We start from the raw sequence: 23,742 nt of genomic DNA, 5'->3' as shown, positions 1-23,742 counted from the left end.
CTAGTTCTCATCAGTTTATTTTTTTCTATATGCTCATTGATGCTGTCCTTGGTTAGCGATTCGGCCATCTTCCCCGGAACTGAGGTTAAGCTGACCGGCCTATAATTCCCTGGGTTGCACTTGAGATAGAAGGCACAGAGGGGAAGGAACAAGCAATGATGTTGGCTATCACCATGGAGAAGCCATTCAATAGGGTGGATTTGGAGTTCCTGATGGGGGTGATACAGTAAAAGAAGCTCAGAGAAAATATCATCTCCTGGGTGTGGAAACTGTATGAGGAAAAAAAAACCCAGAAGAAAGGATCAAAGAGAATGGAAGGTATTCAAAACCTTTTGGGCTGGAGCAGGGAAGAGGCAAGGGTGCCCACTATTCTCACATCTGTCAGTGGAACATTAGCAGAGAAAATTAGGAAGAATGGTAATATTGAGAGAATAATAGTGGGAGCTCAGGAACACAAGATTGCACTATTTGCAGACAATATTCTGTTGTACATGACTCATCTGATGCTTTAGTTTCTGGTGTTGAAGAAAAACTAAAATAATTTGAGGATATTGCAGGGTTTACAGTTAATATGGATAAAATAGAGGCCTTACTTAGGAGGGGGATGCAGTAGGAAAGTTACAAAGCTACATCCCCTTTAGATAGGAAAATAAGTTAAATATTTGGGGGTCCTGACAGGTTGATTTAGGAAAATTATATGATTATGGAAAAGTGTTTTAAAGGCATAATGGAAGATCTAGGCAGTGATGAGAGCTACCTATGTTGGTGGGGCACAATAGCAGTGATTAAGATGAATGCTGTTCTAAGGATGCTGTATTTGTTCCAGGTGCTCCAGTTGTGGTCCCTGGGGGGAGGGGGGGTTGGAGGCAAGACAGGGTATGATACCAACGTTTTTCTGGGGAAGAAAGAGACCTCAAGTATCTATAAGTATTTTATATAAGAACAAAAAGAAGGGGGTCCTGGCATTGCTAAACTGTAGAATTTATTATTTGACAGCATAGATGATGCATATTTTGGATTGAGAGATGAAAGAGTATAAATTGATTATACAAACAGAACCATGGGTATGTGGGAAGTACAAACTAAAGTGCCTAACCTGGATGACAGAGCAGAGTGAGTGGTTGAAAGAAGTAGATAATCCCTTCACAGAGCATTTACTAGGGGTGTGGAGAAAGGGGGGGGGTGTCCAGCCTGTCAACAATTATGCTGGAATCATTTGTGGTAGCAAGAGACATGTGGGATTGAGAGATGGGATAAACTGGGCTTATCATGGTTTAATCAGTTGATGAATAAGGGGAGATATCTAACATTTGCTGAATTAAAAGAGAAATAGAGACTTTGATGGGGGAGACTTTTTGCTACTGATTCAGGTACAGTGATATTGTACCCTCTCTCGCTCTCCTCTCCTATGTTCAATCATTTTGTACCTTCTCTTAATCTTTTGTAAACCGCATAGAACTTCACGGTATTGTGGTATATAAACTGTTATTATTATTATTATCATCATATTTTGAAGGCCCAGGGAACAGGAAAGGGAAGTGGATTAGGCTATGGGGAGTTTCGAAAACATTAAAAGGGGTGAATGACTAAGATTTTATTTTATTTATTTATTTATTTAAATCTTAATTAATTTTTCAAAGCCAATACAAAGTGCCATGAATTATACAAGCATTAATAACAAAATAAGCACTTAAATTCCATTAATAACAATGCAGAAGATAAATATCCCTCCCCTCCCATCCAACAATTTAATCAAGAAATAAACCAAAAAGATATCCCTTCTCTCCCCCCCCATCCTGGATATGTATAAAAATAAACAAAAAATTTAAACAAAGACAACTATGTTGAATTAACAAAGGTTGTCAATGGGCCCCAAACCAAATTAAATAATTTGCCAAGCCCCAACATATCCGCATTCATCTTTTCGTTTTTGTACCCTAAACATAAATTGGCCCACTCATGGAATCACTGATCAAACAGAAACTCGACAAAATTCTAGATGAAGAAAATTTACGTGATCCACATCAACACGGATTTACCAGGGGAAGGTCCTGCCAATCTAATCTGATTGATTTCTTTGACTGGGTGACCAGTCATCTGAATGCCGGGGAGTCCCTGGATGTGATATATTTGGACTTCAGCAAAGCTTTTGATAGCGTCCCACACCGCAGGCTGTTGAACAAACTAAAATCGATGGGATTAGGGGATACATTCACTACATGGGTAAAGGATTGGCTAGATGGTAGGCTTCAAAGGGTGATGGTAAACGGTACCCCCTCCAAAACGTCAGCTGTGACGAGTGGAGTACCTCAGGGCTCCGTCTTAGGGCCGATTCTATTCAATTTATTCATAGGAGATTTGACCCAAGGGCTTAGAGGAAAAGTATCACTGTTTGCCGACGACGCCAAACTATGCAACATAGTAGGCAAAAGCGGTGTGCCTGACTTTATGACGCAGGACCTACGGCAGCTGGAACAGTGGTCATCAACTTGGCAGCTAGGCTTCAATGCTAAAAAATGTAAAGTAATGCACCTAGGCAAAAAAAATCCACACAGAACTTACACACTAAATGGTGAAACCTTGTCCAGGACCACGATAGAACGTGATTTAGGAGTGATCATTAGCGATGATATGAAGGCTGCCAATCAGGTGGAGAAGGCTTCGTCCAGGGCAAGACAAATGATGGGCTGCATCCGTAGGGGTTTTGTCAGCAGAAAACCAGACGTCATAATGCCACTGTACAGATCCATGGTGAGACCTCATCTCGAGTATTGTGTTCAATTCTGGAGACCACACTACCGGAAAGATGTGTTGAGAATTGAATCGGTTCAGCGAATGGCTACCAGGATGGTCTTGGGGCTCAGGGATCTCACGTATGAAGAAAGGCTAAAAAAACTGCGGATGTACTCACTGGAAGAGCGAAGAGAGAGGGGGAACATGATTGAGACCTTTAAGTATATCACGGGGCGTATAGAGGTGAAAGATGATATCTTTAGTCTTACAGGGCCCTCGGTAACCAGAGGACACTCGCTGAAAATCAGGGGAGGGAAATTTCAAGGTGATGCTAGGAAGTACTTCTTCACTGAAAGGGTGGTCGATCATTGGAACGAGCTGCCTCAGCAGGTGATTGAGGCCAACAGCGTGTCAGATTTTAAGAGAAAATGGGTTATTCACGTGGGATCTATAGGGGAGTAAAAGTCAGGGAGTGGGTCATTGGTATGGGCAGACTCGATGGGCTATAGCCCTTTTCTGACGTCAATTTCTATGTTTCACCAAAACGGAAAGTTGAGGTGATCGCAATTTTTCCAGTTGCGGGTTATCATTTGCATACCTATCCCTGTCATAATCAATAAAAGCCTGCCTATGTATGAGGTTTGATATGCAGCAATGTTCCAATGACTATGGGCTCCTTTTACGAAGGTACGCTAGTGTTTTTAGTACATTCACCAGATTAGCGCACGCTATAGCACACGCTAGCCCAAAAACTACCGCCTGCTCAAGAGGAGGCGGTAGCGGCTAGCGCGCACAGCATTTTAGCGCACACTATTCCGCGTGTTAAGGCCCTAACGCGCCTTCGTAAAAACAGCCCTAAGATTTTAAAGACTGCTTAGGGGGAGGGTTGTAAGAAGGTTTGCTTTATTGTTAGGGTAAAACTGCACTGAGCAATTTACCAAATGTGTAAACTTTTCTCTTTTGGCTATGATTTTATCCAAGGCCTGTATTTTTTTATTTAAGCTAATGTTGGGAAACTGTTCTCAAGTTCATAAAATCATCTTTCATATAATATACCACCCCAGTATCTAACAAAAGAGACCAGAAATGTAACTTAAAATAATCAGATAAGTTTATTGGAAGAATTAATTCAGCAAAAATACAAAGGAAAAAAAAGAACTCAGTACAGCTGGTTAATATATTACTGGAGATAAATTTGTTCCTAACATTATGACACATTGGGGAAAAAGATTTAGGGAAAAGCTATTAGAGGAGGATGGCGGGTATTTTGAAAGAGGCAGGCAAGGTGTCTGCATGTATGCTTTTGAAGGAAATGCATGTATGGTCATCTATAGGTGGCAACCAGGATTAAATCAATGTACCTGGGGGCATCAAAACAAATGTTGGAGAGAGTTACCAGAAGGAGGATAAATTTTTGCATATTTGGTGGACTTGTCCAATGATAAATGAGTTTTGGGAAGCAGTAACATAGAAGGTTGGGGAATTAGTAGGGGGCACGAATGGACTTGGAATTGAAACTGTTTTTATTGGGGAAGATATCAGCAAAGTTCACTAGAGAGTTTAGAAAGCTTCTGAAAATGAGGTATGTTACTATAAAATGTGAAGTGACAGTAAGTTGGAAGAAGCCCGAGGCACCCAAAGTGGACACCTGGAAGCAAAGATTGGGGTTAATAGAAATAAAAGATAAGCTAACAGATTTGAAGTTTGGAAAGAAATAAGGGGAAGAGGGTAGAATAGTGAATTATCAGATACCGGAGAAGTAAATGACATTACAGGAAGCAAGAGAGTTTAGGTGGAAGAAGTAGACAGAGAGTAGTTTAGAAGATTTAGGGGAGGTACTAAGGAATTAAGGGGTTTGGGGTTATGGCATTGATGAGGCAAATGAATGGAAGATCTGGGAGAAGAACCAGAGCTGGGCAGAGGGGCAGTAGATGGCAATAAGGAGCAAAAAGCAATATTAAGAAAGAATGGGGATTATCTTCGTTTGATGGTTGTTGCATTGTAAGAGTTACATTTTGTTATGGTTAAATATTTTGATACTATCACAACTTATATTGATCACCTATTCACAATCTGTAAATCTCTCTGTATAAAAATTAACTACACATGATTCTATGTGCTTAATGGTGAACATTCAGATCCCAGTGAAAAATCACAGAGAAGCTGTGTAAAGAGACCATCATTGCAATTTCACAGTCTCTCCCACCAATACTATCACATTAACAGTAACGCGACGCCAGAGCGTTCTGTATGTTGGACAAAGGAAGTTGCTTTCCCATTCCCCTCCTGATGAAGCCAACCGGTGAAACCTGGGTTGGGGGGTCGGTGAAATTGTACCTGGTTCAGTTGAGGTGATTAAGAATGTACCCCGAGCAGCTGTAATGACTACACCACCACCATACTCAGATAAGTTGTTTTTGGTCCTCTTTTTGGAGTTGTTAATGTGATAGTATTGGTGGGAGAGACTGTGAAATCGCAATGATGGTCTCTTTACACAGCTTCTCCGTGATTTTTCACTGGGATATAGTTGTGGGTCTGAGCGTTCACCATTAAGCACATAGAATCATGTGTAGTTAATTTTTATACAGAGAGATTTACAGATTGTGAATAGGTGATCAATATAAGTTGTGATAGTATCTATCACCTTCTTTGTTATTACAATTCCCTCTTTTTAGTAAGTTAAATATTTTGATAAAAATAATGTTAAAAAAAGATTTGCATTGTTTTAAGTATATTTTGTCAGACACAAACTCCCCAATGATATTCTATCATATTGGCTGTCAGATTAGTCTGCCATTTAAACCTATCTGCATTTTTTTCCCCAAGACTTCCATGTTAGATGATAATTTTGAGCTGCAGGGCTATCTCAACACAAGAACAGGGAATTTCCACCCAATGCAATGCACCACCACTCTGACTCTCTAGCTCGCAGAGTGAGCAGGTTCAGAATTAGACCTCATGAACTATCACATCCTGCTGCAGATTTTGCAATACTGGAGATCACCTGCAGGAAATTCCAGTGCTGAGATTTGAACCAGTTCATTCCCGTTCCTCTTTGACAGCTTTGCTTCCATCCTATAGCATCAGTATTAATGCAAGACAGGATATGTAATGAAATTCTTCTAGAGAATTGCGCCTTCTTGGCAGTCTTGAACTGTGTTTTTACAAATATTATCGCTATAGGGTCATATATATGTGAGGTCTGATGGACTGATTCCTGTTATTGAGCTTCTGACCACTTTTATTTTTTTTGTTCTTTGTTCCTTTAGGGATCACAGCCGTATCCTGGTAGGGGACAGCCGTGGGAGGGTGTTTAGCTGGTCCGTTAGTGACCAGCCTGGTCGCTCTGCTGCTGACCACTGGGTGAAGGATGAGGGAGGAGACTGCTGCTCAGGATGTGCTGTCCGGTTTTCTCTCACCGAGAGGCGTCACCACTGCAGGAACTGTGGGCAGCTCTTCTGCCAGAAGTAAGATGGCACTTACATGAAGTCCTGGAACTTGCTCCCTTTCTTCACTTCCACACCCTCATTGGGAAAGTCATGTTACTTAGTTGCTGGGAAAGTTTCTAAATCTGTTATTTTGCAGTAATAGAGTAAAAAAACTGAATTGGGGCAGGTCCAGAGGGTTGAGATATAGTGCTGTAGTATAGAAGATTTGAGTTTAAATTCCTCATCTGTCATGGCTAGTTGAGCTGGGTGTACCATTAGAGTGGTCCCAAAAAAATTAACATATTTTGTTTGTCCACAAGGCTAATTTTCTTTATATAAAACTGAAAAACACACAAAAGTTTACTTAAAAAACCCAAAGTTTAGGGGTTGCCCCACCTCGCTGTTTTTTTAAACTACCACTAAGGGCTCCTTTTACAAAGGTGCGCTAGCAATTTTAGCACGTGCTTAGTGTGCGCTAAAATACCCCGCGTTCTAGCCGCTACCGCCTCCTTTTCAGCAGGCGATAATTTTTCAGCTAGCATGCACTAATCTTGTGCGTGCACTAAAAACACTAGCGCATCTTTGTAAAAGGAGCCCTAAGTTTAATAGTATATTGTAATTCTTGTGCACTCGACAAATAATCAACAGGAAACTTCTTTCAGTGGCTTGCCACCAGCCAAAGAACAAATTGCTTCTGTTCGTCATCTTTTGCCAAAGTATCATTGTATTTTTCAATGAGGCTTATCCCTCATTTTGCTACATCATTAACAACAGTCAGTTTAGATGCCCGATTCCAAAGTTCCTTAAAAACTGGATCATCAGTCCACTCTGTGAGATGCTTCATCAGGAATATTTTTGCTTTTGTTGAGCCTCCTTCAATCAAGAGATCAAAAAATGACAGTGTTTTCTGTGTTGCAAGACTTTCAAAGGTCACAGGTTCCATTTTATTTTTACTCACGAGACGTCATGGAATGTCTGGCAATGGTGGACGCTGTAAGTTTTGCACCATTCATATCTTTGTTTCTGGTATGATTCTGTCATCAAGAAAGGCACGTGCTGCTAGCTGCTTGGAGAGAAACCATAGATGTCTGGAAATGGCTGTCAGCGCCTTGTTTGCAACAGTTTTCAATTTCCTAATGCGAGAGTCTATATGTTGTGTCGGTATCTTGGCTTGATCCCATATCACCATCGCTGATTCACATGCCAACTTATAGCTTTTCGTTAAAGGTTTTCCTTCATCATAGTGATGAAAGTTGAAGAACATCCAGTTCATGTGGCAGTCTAGCAGTTGACAGACTGGCTTCCCAAGGAGCCAGTTTTCAGGTGCAGATCGCAAACTAGACGACACCATATAAACTAATTTTATGCAATCACCTATATACACACAAGCAAACAGTGCATGCTGGGGTGACCTCTAAATATTGTCTAATCAAGCTGAAATTTGACAAATGAGTAAAACATACCAAGTGGATAAAAATAAGCCTTGTGGAGACAAGATTTTACAAGGTTGAAATTTTTTTTTGCACACTACCATGGATCGCCCTAGTGTACCATGGAGGTGGTTTAATAACCTTAACAAAATATAAAAATAAATAAAATAACAATTAACTATAGTCAAATTCAGCTTGAGAAAATAAAATTCAAACTAGAAATTAAAAAGTAAAATATGATACAATTTCTTAAAAGTAAACAAGGGACTAATTGTAACTAATTAGGAGGGCTGCCTCTTATTGATGTCAGAGAAAGCTTGAGTAAAAAAACAATGTTTTAGTCCCTTCTCGATTTAGGATAGGATAATTCTAAGTGGAGATCAAAAAGGTAAATGTTTTTAAATTGGGGATCCAGGCAAGAAAATATAGGATTCCTAGTAGTTTCTAAGCATACATTGCTAGGTGTGGGTAGAGACGTTCAATTTGCTTGTGAAGTTCTCAGTTGCTGAGAATGTAAATAAACAATGAAAAAATTGGCAAGATATTTGAGAAATCCAGAATAAAAGACTCTACAGGTATGTGCAAACAGATTTATCTTAAATTTAAGCTTATAAGTTAGAGAGGAGATATGGTTAAAATGTTGAACACTAGAGGCTCCTTTTACGAAGCCGCGTTAGCGGTTTAACGCGCGTAATAGCGCACGCTAAACTGCCGGCCGCGCTAGCCGCTACCGCCTCCTCTTGAGCAGGCGGTAGTTTTTCGGCTAGTGCGGGGGTTAGCACGTGATAAAAAGTCACGTGCGATAAAGCCGTTAACGCGGCTTCATAAAAGGAGCCCTATATAACAATTTAACAGCAGTATTTATATGTCCTGGACCAACTTTGGTGTCCTAGATTGGAAACCATTGTAAAGAGAATTGCAGTAATAAGTTGAATTTAAAATAGAGTATGAAGAAATAAAAGAAGATCTTTCTTATCAATAGTAAGTTCTGACTAGAGCAAAGCTTTGCAAGTATAATTATAGTTAACCACTGATGAAATTTGAGGCTTAAAAGACAAAGACAAATCATATGTCATCTAATTTGGTAAGTGTATTGGTTAGTTCAACAGACTTTTCAGAATCTTGTGGGCTAAAAAGTAAAGGGGATATTCATCCTTGAAAACCAAATAATATCAATCTATTTTCCCTCTGTCAGTCTATGGCAACATCTAGATACTGATTCAAGACATCCAGGTCAGGTCCAAGAATCTTGGATGATGATGATTACCTAATAGTATCTGCTCATACCTAGATCTTGAATAATTATGGTCGGAAAAAATTAACAAAATAGGCACATGTATGGAAATACATTCTGGAAAAGTATGAAAACTATGATCAGGGAGAGAAAATTGGATAAGCTACTAAGAAGAAGAGAATGATCAAGAAAGTAAAAGCTACGCTGTGGTCCAAAGATGGCTTTTTTTCCAGAATCAAGAAGAACTATTTCAGTGATGTGTTCTTCGTGTAATCCTGACTGCCTAGGATGAAAAAAAAGAAGCTTTTTAGACAAATATTTTTTTAAAAAAATCTGTAGGTTGGGCCAAACCATTTTCTTGACCACTTTAGAACTAAATGGCAAATTCAGTATTAGCAAATCATATTAAGAAATAATCTAGTGATGTCTTTTTCACAAGTTGTGGGAATTTGTCCTAAATGTAGATTCCTAAAAGGCAATGCTGTAAAGGGCAACTTAATTTAGGCACAAAGTACTAATATTTATAGAATACTAGAATTTATGTTCATGATTGGCACCAGTTGGCAGTTAAGAGCAGCAGTGCTAGTCACCATTCTGTAAACAGTGCATTCAAATCTAATTACATGCAACTTCTAGAATTCTGTTGTGTGCATTGCATGGCGCACCTAGACAAGCTCTCACTTATGCCTGCTATTGAGATGGCATAAGCGGTTATGCCTAAATCTTGGCACGCTAAAGCAGCAATGTGCTAGTATTCTAGAATGGCTAAGGCACATCTTTAAGCTGTTGTAGAACTGAAGTTACTACGCCGCATTGTGCCACTTTAAAGAATTGCTCCCTAATCAATATTTGTTTCCAAAAGAGGAATACAATCAGAAATTGTTTTACCACTTAAGAGTCTAGATAGCAATGGATCCACCATTGATAACAAAACCTATCCCACTCTTTCTCAAAGCTAGATTAAATGAAGATCAGCAATAACAAATCCTCAGAATGGGAGGGAACACCTAGAACTATAGATTTTGAAGGTGAGCTAGGCCTGAGGAGGAAGAGAGGCAAAATCACTACTGCTCTAGTGGCATCCTTTGCCAGCCAGCCTTCATGCAGCCTCAGAAGCAGCAGCCAACAGCCTAATGAAGACGCTGTGAGCCTCTCAAGATTTCCAAAGGGAAATGGGGAGAAGCAGAACCCTTGGAAAGGAGGGGGGAAGGGAAAATACCTTCTCCCCCATTAAAACAGTATTTTAATCAATGTTAGTAGGAAAACCAACACTGCTTTTCAGTGAGCAAAATCTATTTTATGAAGTTGCGTCTTCTCTCATCTTTCCTTTACCCATAGCATAGAAGTCAAAAAGAAGACACTGATCAAGTCAAGGGTGGGATAGGGATGAAAGGGGCACCATAAAAATTTGGTAAAAAATAAACTTGGTGCAATGGCTCTTCACTTAAACAGCTGAAAAGGGGAATTTAGGGAAGGAGGTGATAATGGTGAAAAATACAGTATCTGTTAAAAAAAAGATACATAGATATAGATAGAAAAATATGGATATGTGAGGGTTTTTCAAAAAGTTTCCACACTCACATTTTCACAGGAAATGGATGGGGCAGGAGAAGTGGTTAAGAAGGTGTGTTGTAGAACAGTGGTTCCCAACCCTATCTTAGAGGACCACCAGCCAATCAGGTTTTCAGGATAGCCCTAATGAATATGCATGGAGCAGATTTGCATGCCTATCACCTCCATTATATGCAAATCTATCTCATGCATATTCATTAGTGTTATCCCAAAAACCCGACTGGCTGGTGGTCCTCTAGGACAGGGTTGGGAAACACTGTTGTAGAATGACACATGACTAGTCAGTCAAGGAACCCAACTCACCATGCAGGTAGTGGTGTAGTTTGAATTTGAGATAAAAAGACACAGCGCCAGCACTCGCCATTTTCCAGCACGACCGGGCCGGCGTGGGAGCCCTGCTCCGCCCCCCCGATCCCGCAGGAGGACAATTAGAATAAAAAGACACAGCGCCAGCACTCGCCATTTTCCAGCACGACCGGGCCGGCGTGGGAGCCCTGCTCCGCCCCCCCGATCCCGCAGGAGGACAATTAGAATAAAAAGACACAGCACCAACGGCGCGCCGCCGTTCGGCGTGCCGACGAAGGCGCACGACAAAGGCGCACGACAAAGGCGCCTGCGCCTTAGTGAGCGCCTTCGTGGAGCACCTGAGAGGAGCACCAGCGGACCTTGGAAACGGGAACACCAACGCCCCAGAGACCACTCCACCGGACCTCCTGCCGACTTCCATTATAAGGTAAGGAGCGAAAGATCCCCGCTCCTCCCCCTCCTCCAACCAGGACTCTAAGAGAGAACCATTCCCTCTACCTAACACTCCGAACACTCCGAACCAGACATCAAACATGAAGCTCTCCCTGCATACACACAAACTAGCCACCCTTCTGATAATCCTCCTCATCTCTAGCTGGAAAACAACAGCAAACAACTTACCCACCACAACATCAACCGCCAGTACAACCAACTTCCAAATTCCCAACAGAAGAATACTCACATCAAGAAACCCGAACCACCACACCAGCACTCAACACCCCATCACTGTTATCTGGAGAAGAAGATCAACACCTCCGAAAACAAAATCTCATCCAACTCCCACAACACTCATATACCCGGAAACAACTTACATTCCCCAGACCGACACGACCTCCCTTACATGTGCCTATGTTAACATCAGATCTCTAGGACCCAAAACAGAAAACATAAAAAATTGGATAAAAACAGAAAAACTTGACTGCCTATTCCTCACTGAAACCTGGTTAACCTCAGACACAGACCCTAGAATAAAAGAAGTATGCCCGCCAGGATACAAAATAACAGTAACCTGCAGAGAGAAAAAAAGAGGAGGAGGACTAGCAATAATAATCAAGAACTCCCTAACTCTAAACATACTTGAGAAAACATCCTCTCCACAAATGGATTTCCTAGCGTGTCAACTCACAAACCCAACACTAAAAAACTCTCTAAACTGCTTGCTCTGCTACATAACACCAGGAAACTGGACCACAGTGAGACCTGAATTTGAAAACTTCATCTACCAAAACTCACTAACAGCTGAATATAACCTCATCCTAGGAGACCTAAACCTACACCTAGAAGACACAACCTCCACACCAGCAAATAACTGTCTATCCTTCCTCAATGCCTTATCCTTCCAGATCCTAAACCCACAAACCACTCATGAAAAAGGTCATCAACTGGACATTGCTGCATTCATGTCTCACCAACCATCCAATCCAGCAATCCAAACTCCTAACGGAACATGGTCCCCATCCCTATGGTCAGACCACTACATTTATAACTTCAACATCAATTGGACCAAGACCAAACACACACCTCAATCAAAAAAAACCACATATACCTCACGCAAACATATCGACCCAACCATTTTCTGGTCAAATGTAGACGAAACTATCCAAGACTGCGACCCAAAAAACTTCATCTCCCACTGGAAAAATGTATCCACCAACATCCTTGATGATCTGGCACCCCTACAAACCAAAACCAGAACCAGCAGGAAATCAGACCAATGGTTTGATAATGAATTACTCCAACTCAAAAGACAGTGTAGAAGATTAGAAAGAAAATGGAGAAAAAAGAACCAAGATCAAACAAAAACCGACTGGAAAAAAATCAACAAACAATACAAAAATCTACTAAAAGATAAGAGGAAAAGCTACTATACTAATCTCATAGGCACGGAAACACAAGATTCCAAAAAAATATTCCAAATCCTGAAAGAATTAACAGACACCAAACCATACACTACCACCACGAACACACCTCCACCATCACCCACCCTCTTAGCAGAACACTTCAAGAACAAAATCACCAACACCAGAGCCACACTCATCCTTAACCCATCCCATCAAAATCCAATCACAATCCACCCTACAGGAAAAGAGGCAATCGCAGCAGACAGAATTTGGACTCAATTCCCTAACATACAATGGTCAGAATTCAACAAATTCTACAAAAAATACAGCCATGCCTCCTGTGACCTCAACCATTGCCCCTCATATCTCCTTACCACCTCTAGTGTAAAATTCCGCACCATAACTCTACAATGGATACAATTCACGCTCACAGAAGGCACATTCCCTGCTGACCTCAGCGAAATTGTCATCACCCCAATCCAAAAAGACCCAAAAGCACCACAAAACCTCCCATCTAACTTTAGACCTATAGCCTCAATTCCGCTATATGTCAAAATTATAGAAGGCATAGTAGCCAAACTCCTCACCAATTACATAGAGGACCACAACCTACTCCACCCCATGCAATCAGGCTTCAGAACAAACTTCAGCACAGAGACACTACTAGGCTCCCTTATGGATACCGTCAGACAACAACTTAGTACAGGGAAAAAAATGCTACTCATACAACTGGACCTATCGGCGGCATTCGACCTAGTAGACCACAACATCCTTCTACAGATCTTAGATGCAATAGGCATCTCAGATAAAGTATACTCCTGGTTTGAAGGATTCCTAAAACTCAGAACCTACAGTGTAAAATCAAACAAAGAAAAGTCAGAATCCTGGTCAAACCCCTGCGGCGTACCACAAGGATCTCCACTATCCCCTACCCTCTTCAATCTCTACACTGCTTCTCTAGGAACGCATCTGGATAATCTAGGCATAACCTCCTATAGTTATGCGGATGACATCACCATCCTCGTCCCATACGATCATTCCAAACCTACCATGACAGACAAACTTCACCAAACACTTGAAGCAGTCACAACCTGGATGAAAAATCACAAACTTAAACTCAACCAAGACAAAACCAAATTCATCCTCCTAGAAAATGACAAGATCCAAACCACAACCAACCTAGACATAAACGCAACCAAATATCCCATCCAAACCACCATAAAACTACTAGGCATGACCATAGACAGATGCTGCACAATGCAACCGCAAATAAATAAAACAATTCAAAAATCATTCGCAATCATGAGAAACCTGAGACAAGTCCGAAAATTCTTTGAAAGAACACAATTCCAACTTATAGTACAATCCCTAATACTAGGTATATTGGACTACTGTAACATACTCTTCCTTCCATGTCCTGCAACTACGATAAGACAACTCCAAACAATCCAAAATACAGCTTTGAGACTCATCTACTCATTGAAAAAACATGACCACATCACTGAAGCCTTCATCAACTCACACTGGCTCCCAATCCAAGAAAGAATCCAATTCAAATTCTACTGCATATTATTTAAAACCCTACACGGAGACAGCCCATCATACCTGAACAATCGCCTCATCCAAGCACCCAGTACTAGACACAGAAAAACGCACTCCCCATTCATACCCCCCCCAATCAAGGAAGTAAAAAGAACAAAACTACACGACGGCCTCCTAGCCACTCAAGCCGCAAGACTGGACAACCAGATCTCCAACCTTCTGATGACCACCCCAGACTATAGGACGTTCAGAAAAGAAATAAAAACCACACTTTTCAAGAAATTCCTGAAACAGCAATAACAACACGACCTCTAAATGCTCTTAAGATCTACAACTTACCTCTCTAGCTAATCATTGTAATTCTGTCTTTTTTAAATTAACCTTTTGTAATCCGCCTTGAACCGCAAGGTAATGGCGGAATAGAAATCCCTAATGTAATGTAATGTAATGTAATATTTAATAAATAGTGTTTAAAAAAAATAAAAATGTGGAAACTTTTTGAAAGTCCCTTGTATATACACATATGAAATGAGGGGAAATGTCTAAAAATGTATAAATAAATTTATAAGGGAAAAAGATATAGGTTGAAAGTTTAAGGAGGCCCTTTTGATGTATTGGGCCCCTCGCTACACTCTTGGTGGCAGAGAAATTTGGTGCTGACTTACACAGTGGAATAAGAGTGCAGTTTTCTGTACTTAATGAGTTTGAAAAATACACATTGTGCCTGCCACCTGGTCTTGCAAGCAATTTGACTAGATTGAATGCTGCCTACAAAAACCTTTATTTCTTTGATTTATCCTTTTTTTTTTTTTTTTTTTTCCAATCTCCTTATAGGTGCAGTCGGTTCCAGTCTGAGATTAAACGTTTGAAAATCTCCTCTCCGGTGCGAGTGTGTCAAAACTGTTACTATAACTTGCAACATGAACGAGGCTCAGAGGAGAGCTGCAGAAACTAGGAAAGACTCAACTGGCAGGTCTAAAAGCTGTAACCCAGCCAAGGAGAAGGGGAGAGCAATCCCGGAGTATAAACCCACTGAATGACATCCTGTGGCACTTTTTTATGCAGAGCACTCAGAGGGGAACAAAATATTTTTTGAGTTTACATGCCGCTTTGCTCTTTTGAAGCACTGAAATTAAGAAAAATGGATCATGGAGTTCGAGTCATGATCAGGGTTAGGAGGGAGTGGAGAGAGTAGACGACTGACACAGAAGATGATTGTGGTAGCACCACATACAATGATCCCATGTATATGCTGCTCACAGCAAAAACTTACACCCTTAATAATTGCTCATTCTCATCTTGTCGCATTCTGCAGAGCACCCCATCCTCCTGTGGATACCATGACTCTCGAGGGAGATGGTAATACATCTGCCTCTTTTGTTGTCAACTGTGTATATTGTAAATAGGTGCAACTGCCTTTTTATCTAAATACAAATTGAATTATTCACCTGTTACATGGGACTTATGCTAATGACTAATTTAATGACTTCCCTATGATTCCTTTGTCATCTGTCATCCTGTTGATCAGCTTGCGTATTTGGACATTAGAAATGTACAGCAGCCTGTCTCAGCGCACATCAGAGGTGTCATGTGCATATTCCTTTCTTTAAATGTCATTTTGTATGGGGGGTTTATTGTTCTTGTCGTTCCATGTTCTAATTTAGCTTGTTCCTGGAATCTTGCTTTGAAGTAAGCCGTTTATGGAAACTACAGAGCACCTTCTGAATGCAAACTATCTGCATTGATTAAATAGGACTCAGAGTTGGCAGAAAATTAATTGAATAACTAAGTTTCTTAACACCATAAGATTTTCTTGCTTTACCTTCTTTTCCCCCCATTAGCTAACATTGCTAAATGGTAACTGGTTACCAGCTAATTTCACCCCCAAAAGCGTCAGGTGACTACTCCTTAAACCTATGAAGAAAAGCTTATCTGTAATGCACTACCGTTCATTTTTCTTGATGCAGATGTTCCAGGAATGGCTCCAGTGAATCTGGCTTTCCCACATGTGTGCCTGTTTTAAAACACTATACAGAAGAGCAGGGGTAATTCTTTCGGGAATGCATACTGAACAATCTTGAACCAATGGTAATGGCTCAGGACCTGCAGGCCCCAAAGAGTTAACCTTTGTGGCAACAACTAGTAACAGCTAAAGAGCGTTCACTGTATGTAATTAAGGAAAGTGTTGATAATGAATATGTATTTGATTACAGTATATTATGTAAAAAAAAAAAAAAATCCAAATATTTTAATATCCAGTTATTTATTTTTGGCATACATGAGATGCAGCACAAAAGCTGCCAGATTAGTACATCAGGAAACATGCATTGGAAAGGCAGATGGAGATTTTGTTTTGCTTTAAAGGTATGGTAAGAAGTGGAAATACAGGGATTCTACATCTCAGTTTGTAAACCAATGTTTGTATATAAGAAAAGTGCACACACATTTCAGTACTAGTAAATTTAAATACTGAACAACACTGGGGTATTTTTTTTTTTTTAAACAAAGGAAGGCAAACGGCCTTTTTTGTAACTAGGACCATAAGTTGTGCCAGTGATATTGCATATCTTGGAACTGGCAAGTTACTAAGAATAAAGAGCAAAAATAGTATTGGTACCCAAATCTCATCTCCTTTGTAATGTTCTTTAATGGATGGAAATATGCTTGGGCATGGGCAATGATGAACAGAACAACCTTGGGTTTAGGTCTTGTGTTGGAGGCTTTAAGGCTCCAACACAATGCAGTTTTTCATTTTTGCCAGATAGCGGGCCACCAGAATTGTAGATACTGATATATGTGCTTGCTCACGCTCCCTCTGGCAGCTAGCATTTTGGGCATCCCATTTTATTCAAGAATAAATTGATGTCCATTTTGCAATTAGTGCAAAAGGGAAAAGAAAACCTTTTGTTTTTCTAGAATGGCTATTTTATTTTCGAAGAACAGTAATAAAAAATGTTCTGTGTAAACTATACTCAAAAGCTCTGCAGTACCATTAGCAGGGGGTCTATATTCTGTGTGAGTCCTGTACCTCGCACGTTTCTCCTGCCTTGTTCTTGACTGTATACTTAGTCATTCATGTACTCTTAACATATTGTCGTATTTAGTGTAAAATTCTGCATAGACGTCGGCTTTTATCTATCCAAAAAGCAAAACACGTCAGATAAATTATTTTGCACCTTCTTATGTACAAATATTATTAGGAATTTTCTTTGCCCCATATCATTTTTAATATTTCTTTTTGTTCAGGTAAATGAATTGTGTATAAAATATTTATGCCGTTAAAAGTTTTTAGAAAGTATTTTTAATTTCAGCAAGTTTTGTTACTTGTTGCATGATGATTAACACAGCTGACTTTTTGTGTCAGTGCAATGTATATTTTTTTTGTCCTCTTATTAACATGAGAGCCCTGATAAATGACCATTTATTTGTACAGCAGCTGAAGAAAATGGAAGATAACTGGTTAAGACTGTGGAATTTTGTACTGTATATTGCAGAATCCAGTATCTGGGAGGGAGGGGTTGGTGGTTGAATGTAAAACAAAAATGGTAATAAAAAAAGGCCAAGCATAACAGTCTGTAGAATCTGAATATTCATTGTGAATTTGTCTTCAACACAAACAGGGATAACATTAACACAAACTAAAATGCATAACTAAATACAATAATTCAGATACTATAATTTTTTTTTTTTCATTTCAAATAAATTACCCGTTGTTTACCTCCAGCAATTGGTCTTGTTTTAATTATCTAAACAATTTCCAGGTAATGTATTTTTCTAGATCAATGGTTCTGAAAGGTCATCACAGGAAAGGAAAAAAGAAACAACAGATCATGCTACTACACTCCATATGACATCATCACTGGTTGTTCCTCGAAGGCTAAAGCAACAGTGGCAGGATTAGGGCAGCCTTTGAGAACCAGGAGCATGAGTGGTGTTTGTGGCAGGATTATCATTATAATTATTTTAACAGGCTACAGTGAATTTATTTTCATTTATGTATTATGATCTATTTAACGCCTTTTTGAAGAAATTTATCCAAGGCAGTGTACAAGATCAGTCTGGACATAAACAATTTCAATAGAAAAAATATTCCTATTTTGTCAGAGGTAGACTATATAGACAGGTGGAGGGGCATTTTCTTTTTTTTTTTTTTTAATCTTGATTTTCAAGTAGTAACTGCAATACATATGAATCTGAACGTATAACAAATCAAGAAAAGTTATCTTTCCTCCCCCACAAACCCCCTTTGCTTAATCAATAATATAAATGCAATAATCCTTCCAATAACCCACTCTTATTTAAAGTAGTAATACATTCTCACACTGGATATGTAAGGAGATCAGACAAAAATTAAAGAGAAATGACAACTATATAGAAGCAATAAAAGATGCCAATGGGCCCCACACCAAGTTAAATACATTACTATGCCCCAAGATTTCAGCATTCATTTTTTCATATTTGTAGCTGGAGCATAAATTCACCCACCAGAAAAGACAGTTAAGTCGGTCATAGTTCTTCCAATTGCGTGTTATCATCTGCATGGCTATTCCCATCATAATTAAGAAAAGCCGTCATTTATAACAATCCATAGGGGGTTTAACATGTAATAGTGTTCCACATATTATGACTTCATAAATTAATGGGATTGATGACTCAAGTACAACATTAATTTGACCCCATATCGACTTCCAAAAATTAAGTATCAAAGGACAACAGATAACAGATCCAAAGTCACTATATCAAAATGACAATGCCAGCATCTATTAGATTTAGAACTGTCTATCTTTTGCAAATGAACTGGGGTCCAAAAATTCCTATGCAACAACAAAAAAAAAACATGTTTGTCTCATAGATGCCGACGCAAACACCTCATCCTCCAAGTCCAAATTCGTGGCCATCGAGACACAGAAATATACTGCTTTATCTCAATGCTCCAAATGTCTCTAAGATTAGATTTTAGTTTTTAATTCAAGAACTCAGAAATTAATTTATACCACCGGGCGGCCTGATGTCCTAGAAAATCTGTCTGGAAGCAAGGGATCTGCAAGCTATAATGAGTTTTTATGTTTCACCAGTCAAGGAACCCACTCTGAATGGCCTGCTTCAACTGCCTCCACCTATAATTTTGAGACTTTGAAATACCGAATGATTGATGCAGTCATGAAATATCACAAGTCTCCAATATTCACCCAACCTCCAAAATATCCAACATCCCTCTCCACAAAATTACAAGTTGTTCCACATGCTCTCATATATTTCAAATCTGGCAAAATGTGGCTTCAGGTACACCTTAGTAATGTTCAATAGCGGTAGGGATACCGGTGTTTTTATTCCTCATTGGCCCACATTCTTTTATTGTAGTTATTTAGGTAAACTTTTTAAAAACTTTTTTATCCACCATAATCTTTTTAGAAGTTTCCTTGAGATTATTCTATTTAAACATATTCCAATAAATTGTATACTTAGCTTAGTATGCTACTGGGTTACATGATCCGACATGTTTCGCAACAATTTGTTTTATCAAGGATCCCCTAGAGCAGGGGTGTCAAAGTCCCTCCTCGTGGGCCGCAATCCAGTCTGGTTTTCAGGATTTCCCCAATGAATATGCATGAGATCTATTAGCATACAATAAAAGCAGTGCATGCAAATAGATCTCATGCATATTCATTGGGGAAATCCTGAAAACCCGACTGGATTGCGGCCCACAAGGAGGGACTTTGACACCTGTGCCCTAGAGCCATTATGTTCACCATCTTACTCAGAGTTTTTTGCACAGTCATGAAATATCAAGCAGTTTTCCATTAGATATATCATCGTCTAATGTACGAATGCCTGCCTGCATCCAATGCTTCCAGAAGATCCCAGACCTGCCTATTTGAATCTTGGAGTTTAGCCATAAGGATTGAAAAGTAGATTTCTCTATTGGAATATCCGTTAATTTATTAATAAATTTCAAAGCTTTCCACGTGTCCAATAAAATACTATTATCCTTAACATATCTAGGTAATTTGATACTCAACACATGAGACAGTCGTAATGGGGACATAAGTTGCCACTCTTAATATAACCAATCAGGGAGATGTTCCATGAGCTTGGGGAAGATCCAGTACATACCTTGACACATTATATAGGCTTGATGGTATCCATAAAAATTAGGAAAATTTACCCCACCTGCCGCAATTGGTTTTTGTAAAGATACTAAAGCAATTCTTGCAGTTTTACCTAGCCAAATAAATTTGGTAAGAATGCTATTTACCCATTTGGTAGCAAACCACAGGCAAAACCATCATCTTCACTGTTTGAACTCTCCCCCACCAAGAAACATGTAAAGGGTTCCATTGCTCACACATTTCTGTAACCTTCAGCAATAAAGATTTTTCATTTACTTTCATCATCTCGTCCAATGTTTTTTGTATTCAAATACCTAAATATTTTATACCCTCTTCCTTCTAAAGGAAGGGGAATGAATTAAATAATCCTCTTGGACAATGTTCATTTAGTGGAAGAACCTCCAATTTACTCCAATTTATTTTATATCCAGAAAATTTCCCAAATTGGTCAATCAAATCTAGTAAATGCAGAATGGTAGATTCAGGATTCCTTAAATGAAGCAAAATATCATCTGCATAAGCAGAGACCTTATATTCACGACCTGCATAAGGAATACCCTGTATCTCCTCTGCCTGTTGAATAGCCAATAGCAAGGGTTCCAGAACAATATCAAATAGCAAAGGAGATAATGGACAGCCTTGTCTAACTCCCCTCTCCAGACAAAACTGCTCTGAAAAAGTATTATTAATATATAATCTGGCAGAAGGTGCACTATACAAGGTTTGAATCGTATAAATCCTGAACCAATACCAAACCAATCCATTGCTTGATACATGAAGGTCTATTCCATATGATCAAAGGCCTTCTCTGCATCCAAGGATACAGAGAAGGCCGGATCTTCCATGTTTTTTGTTAAATTTAGCATGTGAAGAGCCTATCTGGTGTTATTTGAAGAATCTCTTTGAGCCACGAAATCCATTTGGGCGAGCCTTAGCAAAGCGCAAAGCCAATAACTTAGCCAACAGTTTTCCATCTACATTAATCAAAGAAATAGGCCTATAATTTGAAACCAACATGTGATCTTTATTTGGCTTTGGCAAAACAATAATTAACGATTCTGCCATAGTACCTAAAATGCAACCTTTAGTTAGTTGAACCTGATATAAATTTAAAAGATGAGGTAATAGGGTAATTTGGAATCTATATATATAAAATCGGAGGTATGTATGTGTGTATGTATGTGTGTATGTGCCGCGATCACGCAAAAACGGCTTGACCGATTTGAACGAAACTTGGTATGCAGATCCCTCACTACCTGGGATGATATGTTCTGGGGGTCTCGCGGCCCACCTGCACACGTGGGCGGAGCTACAAACAGAAAATCAGATTTCACCCATTCATGTCAATGGAAAAAATGTAAAAAGCTGCCAACACAAAAACGGCTTGCCCGATTTGAACGAAACTTGGTATGCAGATCCCTCACTACCTGGGGTGATATGTTCTGGGGGTCTCGCGGCCCACCTGCACACGTGGGCGGAGCTACAAACAGAAAATCTGATTTCAACCATTCAAGTCAATGGAAAAAATGTAAAAAGCTGTGGGACCGATTTGAACAAAACTTGGTATGCAGATCCCTCACTACCTGGGGTGATATGTTCTGGGGGTCTCGCGGCCCACCTGCACACGTGGGCGGAGCTACAAACAGAAAATCATATTTCACCCATTCAAGTCAATGGAAAAAATGTAAAAAGCTGTGGGACTGATTTGAACGCAAATTGGTATGCAGATCCCTCACTACCTGGGGTGATATGTTCTGGGGGTCTCGAGGCCCACCTGCACACGTGGGCGGAGCTACAAACAGAAAATCAGATTTCACCCATTCACGTCAATGGAAAAAATGTAAAAAGCTGTGGGACCGATTTGAATGAAACTTGGTATGCAGATCCCTCACTACCTGGGGTGATATGTTCTGGGGGTCTCGCTGCCCACCTGCACATGTGGGCGGAGCTACAAACAGAAAATCAGATTTCACCCATTCAAGTCAATGGAAAAAATGTAAAAAGCTGTGGGACCGATTTGAACGAAACTTGGTATGCAGATCCCTCACTACCTGGGGTGATATGTTCTGGGGGTCTCGCGGCCCACCTGCACACGTGGGCAGAGCTACAAACAGAAAATCTGATTTCACCCATTCAAGTCAATGGAAAAAATGTAAAAAGCTGTGGGACCGATTTGAACGAAACTTGATATGCAGATCCCTCACTACCTGTGGTGATATGTTCTGGGGGTCTCGCGGCCCACCTGCACACATGGACGGAGCTACAAACAGAAAATCAGATTTCACCCATTCAAGTCAATGGAAAAAATGTAAAAAGCTGTGGGACCGATTTGAACGAAACTTGGTATGCAGATCCCTCACTACCTGGGGTGATATGTTCTGGGGGTCTCGCGGCCCACCTGCACACATGGGCGGAGCTACAAACAGAAAATCAGATTTCACCCATTCAAGTCAATGGAAAAAATGTAAAAAGCTGTGGGACCGATTTGAACGAAACTTGATATGCAGATCCCTCACTACCTGTGGTGATATGTTCTGGGGGTCTCGCGGCCCACCTGCACACATGGACGGAGCTACAAACAGAAAATCAGATTTCACCCATTCAAGTCAATGGAAAAAATGTAAAAAGCTGTGGGACCGATTTGAACGAAACTTGGTATGCAGATCCCTCACTACCTGGGGTGATATGTTCTGGGGGTCTCGCGGCCCACCTGCACACATGGGCGGAGCTACAAACAGAAAATCTGATTTCACCCATTCAAGTCAATGGGAAAAATGTAAAAAGCTGTGGGACCGATTTGAACGAAACTTGATATGCAGATCCCTCACTACCTGGGGTGATATGTTCTGTGGGTCTCGCGGCCCACCTGCACACGTGGGCGGAGCTACAAACATAAAATCATATTTCACCCATTCATGTCAATGGAAAAAATGTAAAAAGATGTGGGATCTCCAGTTATTTTACTTAGCAACCTTGACCCACCAAAACTTTGCAATGGCACAAGACTTTGTGTAAAGAGGTTACTGTCCAATGTAATTGAAGCGACTATCTTAACCGGAAAGGGACAAGGTGAAACCGTATTTATCCCGCGGATACCACTTATTCCAACAGATCTTCCTTTTCAGTTTAAGAGATTGCAAATTCCAATGAGACTTGCATTCTCTATCACAATCAACAAATCACAAGGACAGACTATTACATACTGTGGAGTGGATTTAAGATCCCCCTGTTTTTCCCATGGACAACTCTATGTTGCTTGCTCAAGGGTGGGTTCACCCAAGAATGTATATGTTCTTGCTCCTGGAGGTGAAACTAAAAATGTTGTTTATAATCAAGTTTTGTGTTAGTTGTATTGTATTCATTTTGTCAAATATTTCACATTATTATTTGAATATTGTACTTTTTATAAAGCTGTAAAAAAATAATTTATTTCACCACTATAAAGTATCTTTATTTGAATCCATTTACAGTGTTATTGCTATAATTAAATACCCGTGCAACGCTGGGGCATCAGCTAGTGATTTATAAAACTCTACAGTGAAACCA

General features: G+C 39.9%; 1 protein-coding gene across 5 annotated transcripts in view; it reads left to right on the top strand.

The window, feature by feature from the left end:
• WDFY3 (WD repeat and FYVE domain containing 3) overlaps positions 1-16,371 on the top strand; it is a 642,313-nt gene extending 625,942 nt beyond the window's left edge. For all 5 annotated transcript variants that reach the window (XM_033914678.1, XM_033914667.1, XM_033914648.1 and 2 more), the window contains 2 exons: positions 6,003-6,200; positions 14,921-16,371. In XM_033914678.1, the coding sequence (XP_033770569.1) occupies positions 6,003-6,200; positions 14,921-15,041 (319 nt within the window). In that variant the 3' untranslated portion in view covers positions 15,042-16,371. The remainder of the gene's footprint in view (positions 1-6,002; positions 6,201-14,920) is intronic.
• The last annotated feature ends 7,371 nt before the right edge of the window (positions 16,372-23,742 follow it).

Source organism: Geotrypetes seraphini, chromosome 1 (genome assembly GCF_902459505.1).
Source record: "Geotrypetes seraphini chromosome 1, aGeoSer1.1, whole genome shotgun sequence".
Lineage (NCBI taxonomy): Eukaryota > Metazoa > Chordata > Amphibia > Gymnophiona > Dermophiidae > Geotrypetes > Geotrypetes seraphini.
The sequence above is the reverse complement of the archived record's forward strand: the minus strand, read 5'-3'. Positions and strand labels throughout refer to the sequence as shown.